At 35.6% G+C, this 27088-nt stretch overlaps 1 protein-coding gene and 1 long non-coding RNA gene across 2 annotated transcripts; one reads left to right on the top strand and one right to left on the bottom strand.

The window, feature by feature from the left end:
• Nucleotides 1–853: 853 nt before the first annotated feature.
• LOC138714660 (uncharacterized) lies at nt 854–27088 on the top strand. Its single transcript, XM_069846724.1, has 2 exons — nt 854–996; nt 20070–27088. The coding sequence occupies exons 1-2, from the start codon at nt 913–915 to the stop codon at nt 20295–20297; spliced, it is 312 nt and encodes a 103-aa protein (XP_069702825.1). The 5' UTR covers nt 854–912; the 3' UTR covers nt 20298–27088.
• Nucleotides 12788–20075, bottom strand: LOC138714662 (uncharacterized). Its single transcript, XR_011336056.1, has 3 exons — nt 19749–20075; nt 19481–19651; nt 12788–13780 (listed from the first exon to the last, which is right to left on the bottom strand). It is a non-coding gene; the product is annotated as an uncharacterized lncRNA (long non-coding RNA).

The following is a 27088-nucleotide window of genomic DNA, read 5'->3' as shown; positions in this document are numbered from 1 at the left end:
TATTTATTTATTTATTTGTTTCCTGTGTTTGTTTATTTTTGCTTATTTGTTGACCGACTATTTATCCGTTCATTTATTATTTTTATTTGTATTTATTCATTTATTAATTCATTAATTAATCTATTTGTTTATTTATTTATTTATTATTTTTTTATGTATTTATTAGTTCGTTTTGTTTCTTTCTTTTTGTTTATTTGTTGAGTGACTTATTTATTTATCCGCTTATTTGTTTATTTTTAATTAATTCATTTATTCATTTATTAATTCATTAATTAATGTACTTATTAATTTTATTTATTTATTTATTCATTCATTCATTTATTCATTCATCCATTCATTCATCCATTCATTCATCCATCCATCCATTCATTCATTCATTCATTCATTCATTTATTTATTTATTTATTTATTTATTTATTTATTACTTTTTTACGCACTGATAACAGTGGGTAAAATGCAACTTAACGCACTATCGTACACAACGTGGATTTCTGCGAAAAACAAACAAAAGCATGCTTCGTTTTCGTGACAACAATCTCTTTCTTATTGGCCCGTAGAAGAAAACTTTCCCCACCCCTGCATTAAGCACTAAAATGTTACTACATAGTATGTCCATTTCGATTAAACTTATTTTTACAAGTGTTATCAATCACAAACAGAGCTATATCGCCATGAGATTGTAAATACGTCACATCACAACAATACGTACGGCATTTGACGTCTCGGATAACCTTTCACACCAGATGACAGTTTGGCAGAAGTCTCTGGAAATATGTAGTGACAACTCTAGCGAATCATTGGGCAGGCAGGGGACTGAGGGGAAGGGGCAGAGGCAGTGGTTTAAATGAACAGACTTTAGCCACGCAGAAGTAGTAGCTGTTACAGCTTCATTGTACCAGCAATATTGTCGACATGGCCCTGCCTACATCTGTCACACTGCCTCGAAAGGCGGACCACTTTTGCTCTTCTCTCAAGGATGGATCCAGCCAATCAATGGTAAGTTTAAATATTTCGTCTCAGTAACAAAATCTTTGTCTAGGTCCTGCTAAGTAAGCTAAATTGCGAAATTTTCTGAGGATAGTACTAAGATACAACACGTCGTACAAATTACACGTCATATTTTCACATTTCATCTAATAACAATTCCTCACTAATTTGAAGTTCGCGAGTTAAAATTTAACCTAGAACAATGACTTTCTTAAGCGATTAAAGTATTTTATCCATGACCATAACGAAAAACATGCCTTTACTAAATACTTTTGCGTTTGTAAAGTAGGCTTTTATTCAACATTACTTTATTCCACTAGTGAGATAAAGACTTTACCTCACAGTTTGAAATTTATCTCACAGTTCATTAGTATTTTCCTACTACCCGGGTACACACGCATACTTCTCCATTCAACTATTACTCAAGAAGTTAATATATTAGTTACTAGATGTCACTACCTCTACTTCTTTATTACCATTTCTTAAATATACATACACTCAATCTCCTTCTCTTTTCTCTATCTACTACGTCATAATTTGTGCATTGCATCCATATCTAACATGTATTTTTTTTACATGTTGTAATAATTTACCTTTTGGGATGCGAAGTTGGGTTTATAGGATTTTAAAACAACACGCGTTAGTCAACTGAGCTAAACAGACACGATAATTAATTACGTTTTAATATTCCTCTTAAGTTTACAGAAGTAAAATGTGAAATTATTTTAATTACAATAGTCCCGTGAACACTTCTAAATAATCCCTGAAACTTCAAAAAGACGAAAATACACGTTTAAAATGAAATATATATATATATATATATATATATATATATATATATATATATATATATATATATATATATATATATATATACGTATTTATTAAAATTATATAATTAATCCATTTTTAATCTTGCGTACACTACTTTTAACACTTGAATATAATTAATTGATTAACTAGTGGAATTACTCGTGTTAATTATGTAAGATTTGTGCGGCTTACAGCTGTTTCAATGCTTCACGCACCATCTTCAGAGCCTACTAGATCATGGCGTCATCTCGAACTTCTCTACGAAATATACAAACACATTAAAACACACCCCGATCACATTCTCAACACACAGATCAATTTCAGTACACACACACTATTTGACTCCACTCTTCAACACCTTTCAACAATCAAACACACCCACATAACAGGCAGAGAAGTTCGAGATGACGCCATGATCTAGTAGGCTCTGAGGATGGTGCGTGAAGCACTGAAACAGCTGTAAGCCGGACAAATCTTACATAATCAACACGAGTAAGTCCACTAGTTAATCAATTAATTATATAATTAATTATAATTTATTTATACAACGCCTTAGATATCATTCTTCACCAATCATGGCCTCCTACATCATAACCTACCTTGTACACGTATCGATTCTAAAATTCATGCCATGATATGCGATTATATGAGGACTTATTTTCAACATATTTTCTTTTATAAAACAGAATTTTTCGTTATTGTCATGGATAAAATTACGTATGGTGCTTGTGAGCGCAATAAAGATGCACTTACCTCACAAGTACCATAAATAACTATTTTGGACGATCATGCTTTCTTTCCCTTCTTAACGTCGTAGTTTACATGCTTCGTAAGTTGACAATACCGAACGTTGTGGTTGCTATGCAACAAAAGAAATCAGTGCTGTACTTGGTATGTGGTAAGTAAAAACAAATGCCTACATACTGCCTTGGCAACGACGTTCTTAACTGTCTTATATGGAACATTTTTACTTATCAAACAAATTTTGCAGTATTCAAAATTGAAAACATATTTATTTAAATGACGATCGTCCAAAAAAATAATGTGCGATAAACATGCGTTAAATTCTCAGCCCTTTGCAGTAGCCTATAGTGGTTTTTACAGAAGAACCACAGTTTTCTTTCTTTCTCTACGATTATATCAAAATCCCTACTGTGACATAGTGGTCGCTAAAAGTGACCATTTTTAATGACTAACTTGCAACTTCTTTACTGTGTTAATTTTTTTAGGAAATTACCCGGCTGAATAGTTTCGAAGTGTTATCCTTCATTGTCCAAAGCCTTTTTGTTTTAAATTATGTGCAGTTTAAATTTGAATGAAGGTTTGTTATGATCCATGATATGATAAACATTAAAAAATTCCATTTTGTTTTCATTTTTTTGGCTTACTGTGCTGCAAAGGGTTAACAGAATCTCGGCACCACGTTTTTTCAAACTGTTTCCTCGATTCTTTTATAATGTTGATGTAGAAAAAAATATAATTAAGTACTTTGTTATTGTTAGTTATAAAACACTCGTTCGTATCAGCGGAAGTACATCAACATTTATCGCATTATGGAACCTTAATTTTATTTACAATATCTGTTCAAAGTGTCCTCCATCCAAAAAAATCGGTCATGGAACGTAATACCATTTCAACATGCACAATAGTACAACCGATTCTGTAGCAGATAACTGAAATAATTCATACGATTCAAGTCTTTTCGTATGTTTCTAAGGCGTCTCAGCTTGCAGCATGAATTCTTCATTACCTAGAGTGCAAGTTTAATAATAAAACGATTAAAAATAGGGTTTATTCATTATTCAGAAGAACTGCTACTTGCATTCATATGGTTAGTGATCTAATTTGTCTTCTTGTAGATTCAACCATCAAAGGGAAGCTTTTGTTAATGAAACATAACCCTCTCCAGAGTCATGACGTATGAAGGGGTAAAGAAACGCTGCTATACACAATGACTGACATCGTATGTTAGAATATTTCAACTGTAATTATTTCGGAAACTATTCCAGATGATGGTTTTGCTTAATTAGCCTTTATTCCAAATAATAATTCTATCTTTCATCAGCTAGCATTTCACAAATACAAATCATTCTATATATATATATATATATATATATATATATATATATATATATAATGTTGTACATGCAATAATTAATAGAATGATAGTATTGATGACGTAGAGTTGTGGAACGCATGTATGAAAATAGCCCAATTCATGCACCAAAGCTAATCCAAGCCAACCATAACCTAACCAAACATTAGGAAAATTGGCATAGCAAAAATGTTAACTGAACCATATCGTATGACAACAAATGCAACTATAGCTAGACCACTTAGAAAAGGCAGCTATGGCGGAAACCTAAATCATTTCCTTCTCCCATACTCGCTGCGTGTTCCCCTCTGTGCATTCCCCGACGTCGATCACCAATCAGAATCTGTGTCTTAACCGAAGTTGGCGGTGCTAAGTCGCTATTATCGAGACTCTTATTGGATTGTGTTCTTTACTTCCGCTTCAACTGTACACTTCTGGTCAAAATATTTGTCCTCTGATTTCCGCACATGCTCGCATAATTTCGTCTATTTTTCTGGGGAACATTCATACATGAGTTTATGATCAAACCATATTACTCACGTAAAGACATGTCAGTACTCTGGTTATAACTTAAACACACAGCACTATTACTAGTATTCATTTATTTATTTTATACTACCACTTCACTTCACTTTGGCGCAACTGTACTCCCTACGAATTCAGCGCTCGCCATGAACAAGAACTGTAGGAGGGGAGATTAGCGCATGCGCATTACAACTGCATTTACAAAGTGGTACCCCTATAACTGTATTATGATCAGATTGTTCCAATCTGTGGCAAAATATAACGTGCGTTGTTAGTTACAAGTAAAGCTCTTGTATACCAACATCAGTTTATTTAAACATATACTGTATCTAATCTATTGTAATTTGTTGAACCAAAAGTCATGGCTTATTTACTTCAAACATCTTCTTCTTCTTCTCCTTCTTCTTCTTCTTCTTCTTCTTCTTCACTTCATGGTATGGGCAATTGCCCGTTCCGGCTTCAAAGGTCGTCCCTGATCTCTTCGTCCTTTTGGTTTATAATTTATTGCTTTCTTGTCGTCCATTCTCTCTACATGTAATTTCCAATCTTGTCTGTAATTGTCTATTTTATCAATAAGTGGGTATACTCCTAGTTCCTGCCTAAAATCTTCATTTCTAATTCTATCCAATCTCGTGCATCCTTTTACTTCAAACATTTCACATTTAATCAGCAAATTAATTCACAGGTTGATTTTTAAATCACTCCGCTTTCATTACAAAACCTCAAAACAGGAGAATAAGGTACCATAACGTTGCGTCCTTTCTTCCCTGGAATATGGAACATGTAAAAGTTACTTCCGAATTATTAACCTAAAGATTATTATGGTATGGTTAAATTACCGGTAAGCAATTATTTTTGGTACAATGAATCATGGCATAGTTTACTTTATTTTAAAGTACGATATTTTAGGTCATATTTTTCGGGTTTTAGTACATAATGAGGGTGAAGTGGTCGTTATTGTTGAGGCCCCACGTTGGAAACCATTTGGGTGGGTGCGTCTCGGTGTTGCGTGAGATTCGCTCAGGGTAGCCGAGGTACGGTTGTGGTGTAGGATGATGTCGGGAATAATACCAAGCCGGCTACTTATATAAAAGGCAGTGTAAACTCCAAACTATAAGTTTATTGTCGTATTCACTTGGTAGACCCTAGAGTATGTATTTCCGGCTGACTTATAATTCAATCGTTGGTCGCACTTCTGTATCGACTCTATGGCGGCTCTGAATAAGCTCTGTCCGATACTATAAATTCAATACTCTGTCCAGTACACTATGATCGAAGCTCCTAAACGTTGACGAGTGGTCTCGCCGATGACAAAGTTCTAACTATCGAGTCTTCGCCGGAAGAAAGACTATTAAGTTGGGCCGCCGACACGAAAACAAGATGTCGCGATGTCTACACGAAGAAAAGTAGTTATCCTGTCGACACGAAACGAAGTAGTTATTCTGCCCTGTATGTAGGGCCGTCGACACGAAAAGGAGTAGTGATTGTGCCCTGTATGGCCGCCGACACGATGAGATGTTGTCGTTCTCTCCGCTCCCCGTCACCCTTATTTATAAAAACCTATCCTACGCTAAAACTAACTATCCTATTGGCTAACAACTACGTCACTTAACCGGCCTAAAATCTATTCCCTATTGGTCCAAAGTGACCTCATAAGCTGGACCAAGATCTCTTCTTATTGGGCGCGAAATACGTCATCTCTAAATTTAGACTTTGGATTTCCCATAACATCTAATTAGTTTGTATATCTCACAAGAATACCCGTTCTTTGGAAAACCCAAGCTTGGCAGTATCTTTCCCACGGGTCTAGTCCGACTTTAGGATTTTACGCTTGAAAGGGTGTCTATGCAAAACCCTGCCCAAGGTGGCCCTAAATCTGTCCGATGCTGACAGGTGACGAAAAGATGCGAAACATTTGTGGGGGAAGCTAATTCTAACGAAGTCGCCAGAACATCCCCGCGAATACATGTAATAGAAATATGGAGATATCACTTCGCTAATAAATCGGTCTCTCCCTCTCCTAATTACTGCTTCAATAAGGACTCTAGTTCATAACAACGGAAGAATCTCGGATTGCAACGGAAACTTAACAAAAGATGTGTGGCCATACACAATATGTAAACAAACCTATTGAAGGCTTATTCTTTAGATTACCATGAGTTCGCTAAACTACGATTTCCGTTTTAGCTTAGTCTGTCGTAAGTAAACTAGAAAAATTAGTAGATCACATTAAGAAAAAATTGCGGTAATTTCCTAGTACCCGGTACTCGTTACATAGATTACCAATCCTAAACAAATTAGTATAACTTGTTCCTTGTGGGCATCCCAAACCCCGACCTCCACTCCTAAGAGCGCCGGTCCTTGTATACCCGTCAGTCAAGGCCTTCTGACAAATAAAAGCAATTGACAATAGATATATCAGTCGTGACAACCTCACAAAATATCCTATCAATTGAATAATCGATCTTGCTACGTACAACATAATTATATTATTATATTATCACCTTTGGATTGAAGGTACGAGTTATATTTTATGATGTGTTCTTTCTTGCTTTAGGGGGCTTCGCCCCCTAAAACCCTTCTTGGGGACTTAGTCCCCAAACCCTCATCCAATTAATTTATAGTACCTAATAAACCGGTCCATCACCTTTGGGTTGAAGGTACGACTTATATTTTATGTGTTCTTTCTTGCTTTAGGGGGCTCCGCCCCCTAAAACCCTTCTTGGGGACTTGCCCCCCAAACCTTCATGCAATTAATTTATAGTAATTAACCGGCCCATCACATTTGAGTTGAAGGTACCGGTACATTCTTTAATAAATCACTAAAAACAAGTGAATATATAGGATGTGGAGTGAGTACGAAATTATTATTATTTTTGGGCCCATCATGTTTACGTAAATAACGACAAATAAAAACTAACATGCCACATAACATTATTTTAAGAAATACAGGAAACAAGCATGAATAATGTTCACCATTCTTAATGATCGTGGGATAGAAAAAAATAAGCGTATGGAATAGAAATTACATACGTGTAATAAACGATAAGCAAACCATCTTCGATTAATCATTTCAAAACAACGTGAATATAGCGTGGATTGTGTAGGAAAATAATTTCTTATATGTTGCTCCCAATGTGCATCAATGTTAACTTATGAAAACGAATGAAAATTAATATGGCATATAAACACTATTTGAAGAAAGATAGGAGATATTAAGTAATATTCATCGTTCTTAATTATCTTCGGATGGAAAATAACAATGAAATATGTATAAAATAGAAATTACAAACAGGTGAGCATATAAAATACAGTAAGTAGAATAATTTATTTGAATAATAAGCTTAAATTATTCAAGGTTTAGTGCAAGATGGTCTATGTAACGAGTACCGGGTACTAGGTAGTGTAAGAGTGGTCTACGTAACGAGTACCGGTTACTAGGAAACTACTAAAATTGCATTATAAAGAAAAACACCCATTCGTATCAAGACCACGAAAATGTCCATATCGTTCGCTTTGCGATATGATGTTGGGTACGATATTAGTTCGTAATAGTGGAGGAAGCAGTGAACGGTAATACCAAGCTGAAGGAAAAGTAAACATTATACTGTTGCTGGTGACATGACAGTAACACAAAATAAATATTTGTTATGTTACATTAATATTGTTTTAGGCCTACCTAAACGGACTAAGAATCGGGTGTCAGTCCCTCGATGAGTCTAGGGCACATCTTCTAATCTCGATTAGGAAACGACGACACGACTTTTATAAATACCGAATCCAATTGCATTTGTGGATTTTACTGAAATCAAAAAATCAATAAAACCTACTTTGAGTTTTACGTGCTTATCTTAATTTAAATATATCAACTTCAATTCCATTATCATCTATTAAAATAAATAATTATCATTACTTAATTCATATTATGCTCTTATCGCAAATTAATTTCAAAAGCAATGTATTCCATTTACCTGTTTAACCTCATTTTCGCCATTAAAAATGTCTGACTGGAGTTAAGACACAACAAATCTAATACTTCCGTCTTTCAGGTGCGTTTATTATAATCAATCACTAGATGTCCTACATTTCTTTCTCCTTGATGGGACATCATCAGGCATTACCAAAAGGAAAAGATTAGCCGTAGATATCTGCCAGATGTCCCACTTGTGGATTAATGGTATTGGAGAAAATCTATACATAAAATAAAGTTAAAATCCTTTGTATATGTAGCGGTACTTCCAAACCTAAACCATTGGCTACTATATAATCTAGACTGGGGAAAGATACGCGAAAAACAAAGGAAAAGCGGCTGTTTTAAATTATAATAAAAACATACTGACAGCGCAGTATCTTGCGGCAAAATGTTGAAACACTTCATCTCCGTCACAATCACCTTACGTCCAAGGCAAGGATCGGTATTAGAAATGGTTGTCTTGCTAATGTGAATCGAGGGGAAATCTTTTCTATATTATTGTTATTAGAACAGTGTCTCGATATTTTCTCACTAGATAGCACTCTATCGTATAGCTTTTTTTTATCTACAACGTCGTTGAGTTTTATTGAAATGTACGGTATCTATTCTATTAAATCTATTCTCCCTTGCGATCACAGAAATTAGTGCGATTGTCCAGAATTTAATCATACAGTAGGCCATGTCTAAATGTCTATATTACTTCACAAACTAGGACAATTTATGACAAAACTACTGCTACCTTCCTTGACGGTATGCCTCTGAAACTGGTTTAAATAATTGAACCGTGTTTTATAATTAAATAAATCTAGATACCGATACTCAAAATACTTAGAATGTCTCGCGGTTTCTTTCTTTTTTTTTAGTTGGTAATTTAACGAGGCTGCATCAACTACTTGGTTATTTAGGTCGATGACATTTGTGATAGCGAGATGGTATTTGGCGAGATGAGGCCGAGGATTCGCCATAGATTACCTGGCATTCACCTTACAGTAGGGGAAAAGCTCGGAAAAAATCCAACCAGGTAATCAGCCCAATCGGGGATCGAACTCGCGCCTGAGCGCAACTTCAGACCATCAGGCGAGCGCCTTTTCTTTCCTTTTCTTTTCTTTCCTTTTTTGTTTTCTTTCTTTCAGAAGATACAGAAGAATAAAACGATGTTCAGACTTAGCAATTACCGGCACATTTTCAGATACACTAAAAATTATTTAAATGTATCTTTCAAAGGTTCTTAATTTGTCATGAAACAATAAATGTTGCTGAGAGAAAAAAGTATATAACTGCATTGTTTTCATTTTTATTTTGCCCTTGTTTAATGCCGGGATTTGATCGTGTTTGCTCTTTCAGCGTATTTCAGTCCTGTTCACTATAGACACGTGACAAAGCAAGTTATTCCAGTTTGAAGTTTCAACCAGCTTTATTCACAACCAGCTGAACTTCCTAGCTATGTTGTTAGAACAAGACAAAGGCACCGCTTGAGACAATATGGAATAACTACAAGAGACAAACGCTCAGTTCCTAAAGAAGGGAGACTAACGTTATTCGATTATTTCATAAATTGTTTAAATAATGCTCTGCCAAGCTTTTATTCCTATTAGCAATAACTTCAATGTAATAATGAGAGGAAAAGAAATAACAGTGGAACCACGATTTCGTTACCGTATGTAAATAACCTCCTTACGTTTTATTTAACTGAAATAACCACCCCAGCATTTCCCAATCAATATTATTTTTGTTAGGTTTTTATTTATATTTCCTATATCTAATATATTTTGTTGGAATAATTTGGGCTATTTACTTCATTATATTTCTTTCGGTTTAATTATATTAAGATTATGAATTTGTGTGTTTACAGTGAAAGACTTGCCCTTTGGCAGAAAATTATGAATGAATAAATATTTTTATGCTCGACCATGCCGAAATGTAGTAATTAACTTATACACCTAGTAGCAGCCCTTTAATGGACCTCATTAAAGTACACCTATTCATTAAAGTTCAGGTGTTACACCAATCAGAAAACACCAGTGTAGCAATATGAAAGCGCAAGTATCGATTATTCTCGGATATGCTATCGAAAGACAACTAGCGGAATGTCAGGGAGGCTGGAAATCCAATACTGTCGCAGAAGGTTATGTTCTGTTACTATAATTATCGTTAATTGTAAATAATATTCAAATAAATTCAATTTGTCATCTTGTTTTTCAATGTCTAAATCAATTTCAAGGTTATATCAAGATTAATGTTTATTTTACTCTCTATATTATATCAAGGTCAATGACATTTCTTTCTCGGAAAAAATCAATACTTTCGCGTCTGCGCACATCTCACAATTTACGAGATATTGCACGAGGTCAGTTCCGCTCCCCAGTCACATAAGAATAACATGAATACTTACGAATAATTTCAAGTTAGAAATATGGTCGAGCATAAAAAGTCGTATGAAACTTGCCTATAATGGTAATTAAGACGCTCGTATGAAAATTATGAAACTCGCTTGCGCTTGTTTCATAAACATACTCGCGTCTTAATTACTACCATTATAGGCTCGTTGCATAATGTACTAATATCAAATATGGTAGTAATTATGTGGGGTCTGCTAGTAATATAATAGCGAAATAATATATATGCAGTCATAGGATAGAGAAGACAAATTATTATTAATTGCTTCACAATATCCAACCACAGTCCACAGATGAAATCTAGTGTCAGTACTAAAACCATTGTTCTCTGTTATCAAATGGAATCTTGTGCTAGAAGTCAGGATAAAATAACAGAAAATTGATAGAGGCCCGGTTTCACCGACCATTGTTAAGCTGTTAACATGGTGTTAGTACAGTTTAACAGTGAATTTAACATGAGTGTTTCATGAACCACTGTTAGCACTAACATAACGTTAAACTCACTGTTATCTTAACATCACAATTTCCTGCAGTTAAGATACTAACCTGGTGTTAATATAAAATGGCTGCCAGGAGATATGTTTTGCAAGCTGTACTACTTCACGAAGATATTCGAAATTTAGCAGTGCAAAGACCTTTGAATGTAAGAAGACATGATTTTACAGATCTATCAGAAGCAAAATTTCTTGAACGATATAGAATATCGAAAGCTGTGACGTTAAAAGTGCTGGAAGAAATTCAAGAGAGGTTAGAATACCATAACCAACGAAATTATCCTTTGTCATCAATGCATCAATTGTTAATAGCATTGAGATACTACGCATCTGGCTCTTTTCAGCTGGTAATGGCTGATAATGCTGGTGTTTCGAAAGCAACTGTGTGCAGAACAATCAGTAAGGTTTCTGCTGCTATTGGAGCATTAAGACCTAACTACATTAATAATCTTCAGCAGGAAAATATTGCAGAAATAAAGCGTGGATTTTATGATCTAGCACACTTTCCTGGAGTCGTTGGTGCACTAGATTGCACACACATATTCAAATACAGTCTCCAGGACGGAACCGAGGTGAGGCATTCAGAAACAGAAAGGGATTTTTTTCAATAAATGTACAGACAGTCTGTGATTCGAAATTAATAATTAGAGACATAGTTGCACGTTGGCCGGGATCTGTGCATGATAGCACAATATTCAACAACTGTCGGTTAAGACAGATTTTGAGACTGCAAGAATTAATGATGGTGTTCTATTGGGGGATAATGGATACCCCTTACGTCGATATCTACTGACTCCTTTCTTAAGACCACAAACGAGGGCTCAAATAAATTACAACAGAGCTCATAAAAGGACCAGAAATTGTGTGGAAAGAATGTATGGAGTGTGGAAGAGAAGATTCCCAGCCCTTAGAATGACACTTCGTATTAAAGTTCGCACCGCTCTCAAAGTAATCATTGCAACAGCAGTATTACATAATACAGCCACCGAGATGAAGGATGACATCCCACAAGAAGACTTGTTGCTACATCAATATCTTGGTCAACGTAGAATGAGACTCCGTCCTGTGAACGATGATGTCCCAGTCCTCCTCATGGCACATCAAGAACCACAAACAGCGGTTGGATTCAGAAATGCAATAGCAGAAACATATTTTGGGTGGTAAGGATCATATTTTATTATTTTACTTACTTGTGAGTTCCATGCATGCATATGCATAATACGAGTGTGTCGTTTTCATTTTTGCACAGAGTCCACTGAAAGAGGTCTGTAATATGCATTTGACCTACCGCACCAAAACGTGTGTTCTCCCTATTTAAAACATATCCCACTTAACAATGATCTTACTATGCACTGTACTGTGTACTGGGCTATAATACTGCGTCACACATTACAGGATTATGTAACCTTCCTTCCCCTTTCCTTCCTCCTTCATTTCAAGATTGCTGCTGACACATGTTTTAGTTCAGTATCGGGGCCACTGGGCTAGCATAAAAAATCACGTATTTCTTTCTAAACTAAAATGCATTTATTAAACAATTCGTAGCATTAATTCATTATCTAAAGTTCTACAGTCAATGAAATTGAGGAAAAATATTTATCATTGTTGTGTATTACTATATTAAAGTATATTGACACAATTGTGTTAATAAAAATCTATGCTTTCACAAAAATACTTTAAATAAAATACTGACCTTTAATTGATTTATCAAATAATTATTTTATTCATTAACTATCACTTAAAATACCTAACTAAAATAATGTAATGCAATTAATTTTAACTTTGATCTCTGGCTTGAATAACGTTTGTGCAAGCAGTGTAGTAATATAGATAGTTCACAAAAGTCTTTGAATTATTATTACTTCTCCAATTGTTTCTTCAGTAACTGTTGTTTCAGTTGTGCATTCTCAATCTTGATGTTAAGAAGTTGTTCTTCTTTCCTATACTTTTTAATGAGGAATTCTTTCTCAATTTCACAGAGTGATGTGCTTTGTGCTGCAAGCTCCTGGATCTGTGACATATATTGACATATTGATTTATTGATATAGTTCACAAGTACAAAACTTAATAATATAACAAAAGATCTATAAACAAATGTAGTTCTACATACTAAATATACAATTTCCTAGACTCATTATTTTATCGCAAATCTCAATAATTTATTGGTTCAAACTTGCACTTACGTCTGGTTTTAGTGCATGTTTAAACCAATGGTGATAACCATTCAGACATTAAACCTTATTTTATCTGATCCTTTTTACAATTTAATTGTAATTATTTAGGTCTTACTTTAATAATAACTTATTATTTCAATTAGGTAATCAGATGTCGACATACTGTAAGTCATGAACCTGAATTAGCTGACTCGATACATTCTATATGTAGGTTGTCTTTATTTCTGGATCTGTGAATAACCCCTCTTACTTCCCGTTGTTTTTTTCTTCGTTGTACAAGCTGAGCTACCGAAGGGGGGAACACCAGACGATGAACCAGACTCCTGAAATGAAGTGTGGAATAATTACTAATGAAAAATTTTATAATCTCATACTATATTGTTATAATTATAATAAGGTATTACGTTTTTATGTTAATAATGATTACTTTAAGGGTACATGCTACTGAATTTTGTAACTTCTACAATTACCTAAATAGAATAATTTTATACCACATATTGCCAGTATTGTATTGTATTGTGTATGTATGCAATGCTTCAATAATATAGAGTAAATCTTACTCAGAAAAAAAAAATATAATTGAAAAAAAATTATTAATTCATTAGTAATCATTATCGTTCAGGTAAAGTAGCTGTATCAGGATAGGCATCCTTGGTCCATGCGTTCTGTTTACAAACATTAACTAAGGCTATACTGTCCATTCACTGATGTTATAGGTAGGGGATGGGGAGTGCACTTCCAAGCAGTTAATGTTTGTAAACAAAACGCACAGACCAAGGATGCCTATACTGATACAGCTACTTTATCTGAACCATAGTAATCATGTTAGTCACAGAAAAATAAAGTTAATGCCGATTTCTGAAGCTTAGCATATAGCCAACATGCCGTTCTACTGATCTGTGCATAGGTTTTATTGAATTAATAATGTTCAAGTGTAAAAAATAATTAAGTTTGAATTAATTTTTTTCTAACATATGTTACATTAAAAAAATTATATTCTCAATTTATTTAAGTATACAGTAAAGGCAATTCACAATTCCGTCCTTCTATACATTCTGCAGCAGTGTAGAAAATTCCGTTACTCTATATCAAATGGTTTAGAAGAAAAATGTTTTACAAGACATGAAAATTTTGAAAATTTTATTAGCAGCTAATTGAAATAAAAATTTTGTGATCAGAATAATTAGTATAATTTTCTTCTAATGATCCTGAAATGCCCTGCTGCATAGCTACATCCTTTCTTCTATAGTCTACTAGATTCCTCTCTCATTTTGACCAGTTTCACTCCACTTCTGTATTTCTGGTACTTCACAGATGATCATCGTTGCCCGTCAGTGACTCGCCTCTTGTCATAATTGTCCCATATCTTCTTGTCTTGTAATCCTGGTGACAACCCACATTCCAACAATATTCTTGACTGTGTTTCACTCCATCCTACATTGCAGTCACTTACTGCTTCAGCTACAGCCATATCAACCCATTTCTTAGAAACAAAAATTTCTTTGTGACCCTCAAACTATGTAGAAAATTCTGAAGACTTGACACCTAGTACCTTTTCCTTGTAACTACCATGAAGCTCACCATTATGTCAACTAAATTATCCTGTTGCTACTCTTCAGTTTGATATACATTTTTATACACTTCTTTTCAATTGTTGTCTGGCATGCTCTAGAGTTCCTTCTACTGTAGTTTTACCACTGCGTTCTATAATTGAATCAGTCAATTAAGAAAGGGCTCAATGGCATGTTTTTAAGAAAATGGTTTCTTCACATGCATTGGTGCATAATGGGTAGATACATGATTCTGCATTAAAAGAGGTCATTTCCACTCAATGACATTGGTTCTATAACTGTCTGAATATAGTACTCTTTCAGAAGTGGCTCTACTCCTGGAATTGAGGCCTTTATAAAGTAAATTTGCCTTGACACCTAGTGACAAACATAAGAATAATCTGGTAACAGTTGGTTACCAGTTACCAGTTCCAGCTGTTTTAAATAAACATGGAGTCTCTTGGAGGGAATGCAGTTATTTGTAATGAGAAGAAAAAAAAGAAAAGTATAATTATGTAATAAGAAAAACTATAAAAGTGGAATATGTAGAAATCATTGCAAATGCTTCAAAAGAAGGGATATTTATTGTAAAATTGGTATCAACTGATGATATTAAGGAGGTTAGTAAATGGTGGCAGAAATACTATAAGAGAACCTACTTGTCAGGAGAAACACAATCGAGAGGAACACCCCGTGATCAGCAGTGGCGTAGCATGAAATTTTGAGTAGGAGAAGCTAACTCAAGTTGTCTTTCATGCAATATGAGAAAACGTATTACAAAAATACAGTCTTAAAATAAATAGTAGTCAATTTCAAGTCAGCAGTCGAAGATTGGTTGGAACCTCGTAACACCAATAAGGCATGACCTCAAATGATACGTAGTAAAATATGATTTCACGGTTTACACATATCTCTTAACAAATAGACATGTATACGTATAACATTAGCTCACTCCCTGTCATACTTAGAGAAATCACAATATTAGTATCATTACGTAAGTATGCGTCTGTCTTTTGGTTGTGTCCTTCATTCTCAGCAAGGGAGTCGGTCATTTGTTTTTTAAATCACACTTTTGTTCGTAAGTCAGTTTTGATAATACAATTGTCCTAAAAAAATTCAAGTAAATTGGTGTCAGGAACTGTTATTTCGCTCATTATTTATTATATCAGCCACAATGCACACTAACACTTCAACTGAACACAACTGACGAAAAGGGATAACGCAGAAACTACTTATTTTAAATGTTAAAGCTAGCTTCTTTGCGAGTCTTGCGACTAGGGTAGCTTAGGAAGGGATGGAAAATCTGCGGGGTGGATTACACAGAAGAAACCGGTCTGCTTGGAAGCTGGTGTGTGCAGGCTTCTTGTTTACTGCTGCATCACAAATCATCCTGAGCTGCCGCATCAGAATATTTAACGTGTAAATATAAATTCTATTAAAATTAATAAATAATTTTATTCATAAACTGCAGGTTTATTATGAAATTATTATTAACTGGGGAAGCTAAGCTTTTTAGCTTACATTGACGCTACGCCACTGGTGATCAGAAAGTGAAACTGCAACCAACAATGTTCAATGAATACAAGTATGACTCAAAGAACCCAGGGAAAGTATGTGTTTCAGCATTCACCGGAGGTTTGATAAGACACACTTTTGATTTCAAGATCAGATATTGTGAAACTTCCGGATCATTGTGCCTACAGTGAAAAAGTTCCCATTAACGTTAAGAAGATTGAGGATCTGTCTAAATTAATGTGCTACATACCAGATGAACACTTATCGTAGCTTGGCCTACTAGCAGAAAAAGGGATGATGTTTAAAGGCCATTCATTAATTTTATTGTTCATTTTTTCTGTTGTTCTTAACAATGTATTATAATTTTGACATTATATGTTTCTGTGATTATGAATATCAGAATGATTTCAGTGAAATAAAAATATTAGTCAAAATAGAATTTATTTTTCATAATTTTATTATCAAAATGGGAATTTTCTTTTGAAGGGCTCAATTCCACAATTTTCAGTCAGTATAACAACTTATCTGAACAAATTTTGCTTGTGTTTCATACATGATAATGCTAAAACCATTGATTATTATGAGATAGGTATGTAACTTTGTATCACATATTGTCATGTTTTTACATACCGGTAATCAGTTTTTTTCTTTCTCCTGAAAAATTAGAATTTGTGTCATTGAGCCCTTACTTAAATGACTGATTCAATTCTAACATGCTCATCCAATGTTTTGTGAGAGCCTGCATATTTAAACTATTTGAAAACTTTTCCATAACTGCATGCCCTTTCCCAATTGTACAAAATGACTGTGTCATTCTTCGATTTATGTCAAAGGGTGATCATCCTGAATTACTCTTGCTAAGCCTATCTGAGGTGTGAGAATAACTATTTATTTCCCCACAATTTTTGCAAAGTACATTCAATTTACAGGCAAATCCACTGAAGTCACTAGTCTCTAACACTAGTAATTTTCTTTACAAAACTTGCACTCCAAAGCACTCAATAATGCACCTAAGCACTTTACATCTCCTACTATATAATTAGGAACACTGTCTTCAGAAATCTCCTACTAGTATCTACACTCTCTTGTAAGTGTGATAGCCTCTTACTTGAGTAAGTGTTCTGAAGTAAATTCAATATATTTCTGTTACCATTTGCCTCTGGTGATTGGGCTGAAACTGATTCTCATGATTCAGTTGAATCTAGCGAAACATGTTTTTTCATCTGCTACCTTAATTTTGACCCATCTACATTCACTTTTCATTTCAGCAAGCTCTTTTCTTCTCTTCTTTGATACAGGTTTGGCTGGAATGGTACTCATTTTATTCCATGGGAACAACTGGATAATACCCACGGCAGACCAATATTGATAGTCGACTCTACTCGCTGGCCACTAGTCACCGGGCCGTACCGAGCCGTATCAAACAAAATATAATCGAAATGGTGGTAGTCAAATTCGCGACTATATTCTTAAATAATTCACTCCATTAGTCAAGTTCAAGGTTTTATGTAGTACAACGGCGGTTTTTTGAATCCATTAAAAGAAAATGAAGATGTAATAAGATCATAAACTAGGTTATCACAAGGAAATTAACAGGAAAAAAGGTTTGTTTCACGGAATACCATTAAAATGACGGAAAGTAAATTTCCGGTTAATGTTCGCCAAAGCGTAAAGTACGTAATTATGACGGCGTTGCTGTTTTATTTCTGGCCTAAAGAAAAATACCTAGCCTTTTACGAAAAAAAAATTTAGGGACCATGAAATTATTCACCGCTTTCATTATAGACCTATTATTTTTTTTATCAATATTACGAATCAAAAACTGTCATATTATATAATTTTAACTACTACATGGACGAATGAAATCAAGCTAACCTAACCAAAGCTAACCTAACCTAACCAAAGCTAACCTAACCTAACCAAAGCTAGCCTAACCTAACCAAACCTAATCTAACCTAACCAAAGCTAAGCTAAGCTAAGCTAACCTAACCGAAGCTAACCTAAGCTAATCTAACCTAACATAACCTTCGTAAATGCAAGGCCTGTAACCGGAGCAAGAAGGGATCTCAATCATTTAATCTGCAATGTACACGCAAAAATAAATTCAAGTAAGGATCACGTCCCGAGCCTCTCCTCTAAGGCACTCGTCATAATTTACTCGCAATATTTACGCAAATACACATTGTCGCTAACAGTGGCGCTATCTCTCAATAATGTTCAGAACGAAGGAGGTAGACAGAGAGAGAAAAAAATTTCTCCCGCCAACTACGCCACACACCAATGTCATGTTCTTATGTTGGTGACATTGTATATTTACTTAAATTTGGTGATAAACGTAACGGCACGGTTCAAAGCGACCGTGCTAATTCTCCAGTATAGCGATTCCATGTTTCCTAGGCCTAACCTCAAATTCTTTCTGTTTTGTATTTACTAGTTTTTAAAACCTATATTTACACCTTATATTATCAATCAAGTTATGTATAACTATTTACATTACAAACGAATAAACATAAATGTCACATTATAAGAACTTTTTCACTTAGAAGTAGGCTGCAAAGAATTAATACAATGTTTTTATCACTGGGAAACATCTGCTTCGAATAAGCTTAAAGATCTGTTGGCTATCCTGGTTGTTTGCATAAACTGTATGAGAATTATATGTCAAAAGTTGCACAGGAAAATTACATTATAATTATGTCGATTCGTTCCGAAAATATGAAAGAAAACTGTTGACAGTGGTACATTTCAATTCCCACGCCCCCAATTTAAATCCCATGCTTTGCAGGCTTACACAAACTAGCGAAATAGAAACACTTATTCATAAGAATATCAGAATAAAAATTATACGTCAAATTTCTCATAGACTTACGTATATTTTAGCGCAAAATTTAGTCACACAAGTTTGATATTTTTCATCAAAATTCAGTAGCGTGTACCCTTAAAATTAAGACAACTCACATTTATTTCTCCACGAATTTCTGCTTCTGTCAACTCCTCCCTTATCAATTCTTCCTCTTCTGTCGTAACTTCTGGAAATTGACTCATTTGCGCTTACGATAACTGGTAAATCAACTATTTCCTCTACTTCAGTAGTGTCAATGACTTGATTATTTTGATTCATGATTTCTCCTGGAATTATACAATAAGAAAAGTCAATGATCTATAAAACAACTGTGAGGGGCTGAAAGTAACAAGTACTACATAAAAATCAAGTAGGCCTACTTACCATTGTATTCTGCATCACAGTCTAATTCATTTTGTAAAGGCTCCAACTGATCCTGAATGATGGCAATAAGTTTAGAATTCGTGTCATCAACACTGGGGATGAATGTACCACCACCAGTTTTGAAACGCTCTATTTTTTCCATAGAATGGTCCTTTTTCACATTTCTTTTCATGTTCTCGTAACACTGTTTTATTTGTTTCACGGTCCTAGGTATTACATTTAAATGGCTGTTGAACTCGCTTGTCAATGAAGTCCAGGCTTCCTCACGTTTCTATAGTGATAGACTATGACTTTAAATTTTTTCTTTTCCTCTGCTTCCAGAGAAGCCAAAGCCAAGACTTGGGGCATCACTCTTCTAGAACACTCCACAGCTCCCAGAACCTCTCCCCACATAAGTGCGAGCACAAGTCTCACCACACAAGCGCCAACATGCTGCCCCCTGCAGCACAACAAGATCACAAGCGTGGCCACAAGCAGAGGAAGTCTCACATGGACGAGATCTTCTCGCCTCCCGTGTTTGACTGGTGGATCAGGAGGTCCACGCGATAATCTCTGAAGTGTGCCTTGTGATTACCGAGAGACATTGTATGTGCCTGCTTTAAAAGTGAACGGACTTGGCAATGTGCTGTAACAACCCTTTTCCATGATATTTCAATGAAGAGATAATCGCCATTTCATTTCACATCACAAACATCAAGCATTTCACTATTAACAATAAGCTTTTAACTAGCACGCTTCTCTTTTGTTTTAATCTGAAGCTTGAAAAGTTGAAAATCGACAAATGATTGTTTAATCATACCAACCGCACAAATATTAATTTTGGAGATATAAATACCCTCAGATAATCCTTTTCATTTAAAGATATAAAAATATCATTCGAATTTTAATAGCTCTCTGTAAATAAGTATTAATGAAAACACATTAGTTATTATCTTTATTTTTAGCTGTTACGGAGATATATTTTGCTGCTGATGTTCAAATCCAACTTGCCTGCAATAAGAATGCAATGTGCTGTTACTACGCTTTTCCATGATATTTCAATGAAGAGATAATCGCCATTTCATTTCACATCACAAACATCAAGCATTTAGCTATTAACAATAGCTTTTAACTAGTATGCTTCTCTTTTGTTTTAATCTGAAGCTTGAAAAAATGAAAATCGACAAATGATTGTTTAATCATACCAACCGCACAAATATTAATTTTGGAGATATAAATACCCTCAGATAATCCTTTTCATTTGAAGATATAAAAATATCATTCGAATTTTAATAGCTCTCTGTAAATAAGTATTAATGAAAACACATTAGTTATTATCTTTATTTTCAGCTGTTACGGAGATATATTTTGCTGTTGATGTTCAAATCCGGCTTGCCTGCAATAAGAATGCATTAATATGATAAGATTAGAAATGGCAAGTCACAAGGATACAAGCAATCTGCGCTACTACGTGAATTATGAGATACTGATAACTTAAAAAGTAAACATATTATGTCAAAAAAAATCCTTTAAAATTTACATTATCACAATTTACGGAAAAATACAATATTATTACATCATATTTCATACAGCACCAATAGCTATTTATTTTAGGCATGAAATGAAATGATTAGCCTAAAAAAATGTCCCGTTAAGGGCAAAGGCCTCCTCCTATAGAGGGAGAGCTCTATTTGTCTCACGCGGTGAGCTACTCCGCGTAAGAGTGGAATTGTTCACTTGGTTCACATTCTGCACACTTTGGTATTGTTCGCTTGTTTCTGTCGCACTGGTTTTAGTCGCTGTTCACTTGTCTTCTTATGTTTCTCCAGTCTTCCCTATGTCTTGCTCTGCTTGACCAATGGCTTCCTACTTGTTCACTGAAGAGGTCGGCCCATCTTCGTCTTGGTCTTCCGGGTGATCTCTTGCCAATGCGGGGATCCCATAGTGTGACTTTCTGCGTCCATCTTTCGTCTCTAAGTCGTGCAACATGGCCTCCCCACTTCCATTTGGTGTTGGTGGCTTGCAGTGCTGGATCTTTAATTGCTGCCATCTTTTGTAGCACTTCGTTTGGAACTCTGTCCCTCAGTGATAAGCCTAGTATCTTTCTCAGCATCTTTCTTTGGCATATTTGGAGACTGTTACGAAGTTTGGCAGTAAGAGACCACGTCTGGCACCCATATAACAGTACAGGAGTTACGCAGGTCTCCAATATTTCTACTCTGAGTTTCTTGCTGAGTGTTCCCTCCAGTATGATGAACTTGAGACTCCAGAATGCCTTCCACGCGAGAGAAATCCTTCGTTTTATTTCCTTCTCTGTCTTCTGATGAAAGGAGACTAGCTGTCCTAGGTATACGTATTCAGATACGTATTGTAGTTCTGCACCATCAATTATTATGGGTGACTCCGGCCCGTTCGACATTACTTGTGTCTTGGTCATATTCATCAGGAGGCCTGCTGATCTGCTGACGTTGCATAAATCTTGGAGCATTGACTGCAGTTCTCTGGGTGATTTGGCGAACAATAAGACGTTATCAGCAAACCTTAGATTATTTAGTCTGCTGCCGTTGATGTTTATTCCACAATTTCTGTTCCAGTTCAGTTTGCGAAAAATGTCTTCTAATACACTTGTGAATAATTTTGGGGAAATTGGGTCTCCTTGTCGCACTCCTCTTTTGAGCCCGAATGGTCGTCCTTCGATCTCGGTTTTCACTTTGGCATAGCTTTGATTATACAGTTTATTTAGTATCGTGATGTATTTGTTGTCGACTCCCTGCGTATGTAGTGCTTGCATTACACTCGAGTGTTCAACCGAATCGAAAGCTTTGCTATAATCTACAAAGGCCAGGTATACTGTTAAATGAAATTCTTCAGCCTTTTCCATGATCTGGCTTACGGTTTGGAGATGGTCTGCCGTGCTGTACCCTGAGCGGAACCCCGCTTGTTCGTTAGGTTGATTTTCATCCAGGGTTTTCGTTAACCTTCTAGTAATTGTTTTCGAAAACAGCTTATATAAGTTAGACATGAGACTTATTGGCCTATAATTGTTTAGGTCATCTTTTGTGCCTTTCTTGTGGAGGAGGATTATAGTACTTGATTTCCACTGGTCCGGTATTTCCTCAGTGTCCAGAATTTTGTTGTAGATAGTGGTGATGGTCGGTATCAGATGATCTGCGGCTTGCTTCAAGAATTCATTGTGTATACCGTCTTCGCCGGGAGTTTTTCCATTCTTCAGTTCTTCTATTGCCGTCCTGACTTCGCTGGCTAATATGGGAGGAGTGACCTGGGAGGGGTTGGTATTGGGTATATGGTTCGTTGCAGGATTCTGGAGTGAACTTGTGTATAGGGATTCATAGTATTTTGTGGCTGCTTCGATGATATTATTCCTTGAGGTGATGCGGTTCCCTGACGGGTCTTTGGTTCCTAATACCCATTGTTTGCCTCCATATAGCTCTCTTTTTGCCTTTCTGACTGATTTTTAAGATTCAAGTATCTGTCGCGTAGAAGATGCTCGGTGGTTTCGGATGTCTTTTCGTATTTCTCTCTTTGTTAGCTTATCTATCCTGGCGTATTCTTCTTTGTTTCTTTCCGAGTCATCTCTCGTGAGGTACAGCTCCGATCTACGTTTGATTAGTGTTATGGTTTCCTCGCTTAGCTTTCCCTTGTGCTTCTTTGCCTTGTCTGCCTTTTGAGTGTCTTCGTATGATTGGAGTATGCAGTGCTCTAATGAGTCATATAGTTCTTGTGGCGTTTTTCCTGTGCTGAAGTCCGTCTGTGCCATCCGATTCTGCATTTGCCTCTTATATTCTTCATTGTCTAACATTTCTATGCTTGGTTTTGAATGTTTCTTCCATCGTCGTCTTTTTTCTAGTTTCAGTGTTGCTTTTACCATTCTATGATCAGTGCTGAATTTTAGGTTTGTTACGACTTGAATGTCACTTATGGAGTTTTGTCTGTTGCTCAGGATGTAGTCAATTTCGTTTTTCGTGCTGCCGTTGGGTGATCTCCACGTCCATCTGTTTTGGGGATTTTTCCTGAAAAAGGTGTTGGCTATTTTCAATCTGTGCTCTTGTGCAAACTGGACCAATCCATCTCCTCTGTCATTTCTTCTCCCAAATCCATGTGGTCCGACTGGTTCTTCATCTTCGTGGCTGCGTGACCCCACTTTGCCATTGAAGTCGCCTATGATTAGGTTCGTTGGTGACTTGAACTTTTCTAGTGCGTTATCTAGACTCTTGTAAAAGTTTTCTAATTCGTCTTCGCTACTTGCTTCTGTAGGGGCGTACACTTGTATAATCGTCACTGGAGAATTTCTCGTTGCTAATTTTAGGACTGCTATTCTTTCTGATATACCCGTTAGTTCCATCACCATGTGTTTTAGGTCTCTTTTGACAATGAACCCCACCCCTTTCTGGCCTGGGGTTGTGCCTATGTGAAACAGTAGATCACCATTTTCTTTTTCTATTATTGATTCTCCCATTCTTCTAACTTCGCTTAAGCCTAGTACGTCGAACTTTATTTCTTTTAAGGCATTGTCCAGTTCTTCCTCTCTGTCGCAAGTTCTGAGAGTTTGTGCATTTAGGGTCGCTATTATTATTTCTGGTTCAGAGTTTCTTTTGTGTTTCCTGGTCAGTGTTTTGGGGTGATTTACGTTGCTTGTGGTTGAAGCAGGGTCTGCCAGTTTACCCACTGATCATTTATTAGGAGCTTTTGGTAGCTGACTTTCACGATATTACCTTTCTCTCTTTCTTCTCTCGCTCTAGTTCTGAGTGCTTGCTGTATCTCCCTTTCCTGTCTTGTGAGATCAGCGTCAATGTAGCAGTCTTCTCCTTTGAGTTTGTTTTTGTTCCTCATGACTGCAATTTTGTCGTCCAATGTCTTGAATTCTACCCTTACCAGACCTCTATCTGATTTGTCTTTACCTATGTATATTGCCTTATTGTATGTTTCTTTGCACTCTATCCGTCTGAGGATGTTCTTAACTTTGTCATCTGGTGTCTTGCTTGTTTCTTCGTCAAAATCCTCGCTTTTAATGACTACATTGTTTCTCTTGTCTTTGCGTTGTCTACGTTCTTCTGCTTCTTCCAGTGATTTGACTCTGTCTTCTATGCGCCTGACTGTCTCTGTCGTCGTATTTTCTCCATTAGCTATTTTGGTAATTTCCTAGAAGACGGGCAAAATCCAACATGGCTGACGAAAACTACCAAAAACGTTCTGCCAACTATGAAGTCCAAATGTCACCAAACATCGCAAAATCAAAGATGAAAAATCAAATATACGTTCATATTTTTAAAGAAGAACAAGCCCTTCAAAAAAATTAAAATATATTTAATTTTTCGCCTTTGATTTGTTTGGCGTTTAGTGGCATTCGAACTTCATAGTTGGTAGTACTTTTCTGGCAGTTTTCGTCCGCACTTTACCCCCAAAAATCACCAAAACACAAAACAAAACATAATAATTTATCAACTTATCAAATAAAATTCAATTCTCATTGACGTCTTCATCGACAACCACTTCACTTCCAGTATAAATTACACAGGTTTTAAGGCAATCTAACCTTAAACCATGCAGCCAACAAAGAACTAAACCAACACTTTGTCGTACAGTCAACTTTGCATAAATAAACCACGTCTTTACACTAAATGAAATTATCTTCGAACACTTATTACACCTTAACATCTACAGAAAATTCAGCAAATAATTCCTTTAAACCACAGGAAAACAGTGTTCTCCTCAACATTCAACACAATCGTTATTCACCAGCGAAAGAACTAAACCAAAATCGACACAAAATTTAATAAATAATTTCAGAATACGGATTCCTTCCTTTCCCTCTTACTTCAAAATTCCAATCTCGTGCACACAAAATATATTATTGACACTGAGAAGTGCCTTTTCGTAAGCATGACGATGAGCATTCGACAAATGCAGACAAATCTACAATGTAACACCACTCACGTCAAACAACCAAGAACAATTGACAACGTCATTATCCATTCAAAATTAATGAAAATTCTAGAATAAATTACAACTATAACCAATCAAATCGAAAGAAAACCACAAAAATCATAAAATGACAAACTTTCAATAGCTTTAGCCATTAGACACAACATAACACCACTCACGTCAAACAACTAAGAACAACTGATAACGTCATTATCCATTCAAAATTAACGAAAATTCTAGAACAAATGACAACTATAACCAATAAAATTAAAAGAAAATCACGGCGACACCTAGTATAAAATCCTAGAACTAACATGTAAAAGTCACTAAAAGACCACTAACATTTAACTCTGAAATAAAAAAAGTTGGTAATACTTACTATATTCAACCAAGTGCCCGTCTTCTATGAAATTACCGCTATTTTGTCTTCCAGTATGCGGCATTTTTCTTCTAGTTTCTTGTCGAATCCCTTAATTTCATCTTTCAGTTCCTTGATGTCATGTCTTGTTTCTTCTCTTAGGTTTTCATTTTGTTTTCTGATTTCTTTTATTTCGTTCAGTATGATGGAAAACATATCTTTAACTTCCGAGCCCCTGTCTTGTTCCTCGTCTCCACTTGTTCTACTGCAACTGTTGCGTTCATTCCCTTTTGCGTTTTTGCTACTTGTAGATTTCTTCCCTGCCATCGCTGCGTGTGACTTGTAAACTCCTGTTCCTGTCGTGTATGATGTGTAGTCAGTAGCTGAGCGTATTTATGACTGACGTCTGTCTGCCGGGTAGGCCTCACTGCTTCTCTCCCTCTACTTCTCCCCGTGCTTATACGATGATATAACAAAACAAAATTCGTTTTCCTTGAAATTACAATTATTTTAAAAGATATTAACTGAGCTTTATTAATACTTATAAAACCAACTGAGACGAGCTAAAGTGACGAAATCACATTCCTATAATCCAATGCCAATTTAAAACTGCAATCCTGCAAATTAATTAGAAAATGGAAGCTAGTGAAAATTCCCGAAAATTAAATTACATTTTTGGTGCACAAAGACTAGGTTCATGCACATTTTTTCATAGTGTTCCCGTTTCCCTTGCTATCACCAACAACTGAAGCTTTGAAATATCAAAGTTGCTAAGTGCCAGAAATAAGATGTAGAGTTATTTGAAAAAAAAAAAAAACCCTGCATCATGTACTGGTCATAAGTTGAATTCCTTAGAGGTCTCGTGGCACTTCGCCCCTATTGATGTGTAACCTGAAATGGTATATTAATACATATCAATGTGGAAAACTCAATTTCTTAAAAAATGGCATTTAGCACCTTCGATATTTCAAGGCCTCAATTTTATTATTAATCTTCAATGAAGACATGACTGTAACACATTTTTGGCACACAATAAGGGCAAAAAAAAAAAAAAGATAAA

Source organism: Periplaneta americana, chromosome 15 (genome assembly GCF_040183065.1).
Source record: "Periplaneta americana isolate PAMFEO1 chromosome 15, P.americana_PAMFEO1_priV1, whole genome shotgun sequence".
Lineage (NCBI taxonomy): Eukaryota > Metazoa > Arthropoda > Insecta > Blattodea > Blattidae > Periplaneta > Periplaneta americana.
Note: the sequence above shows the minus strand (reverse complement) of the source record. Positions and strands in the feature narration are given on the sequence as shown.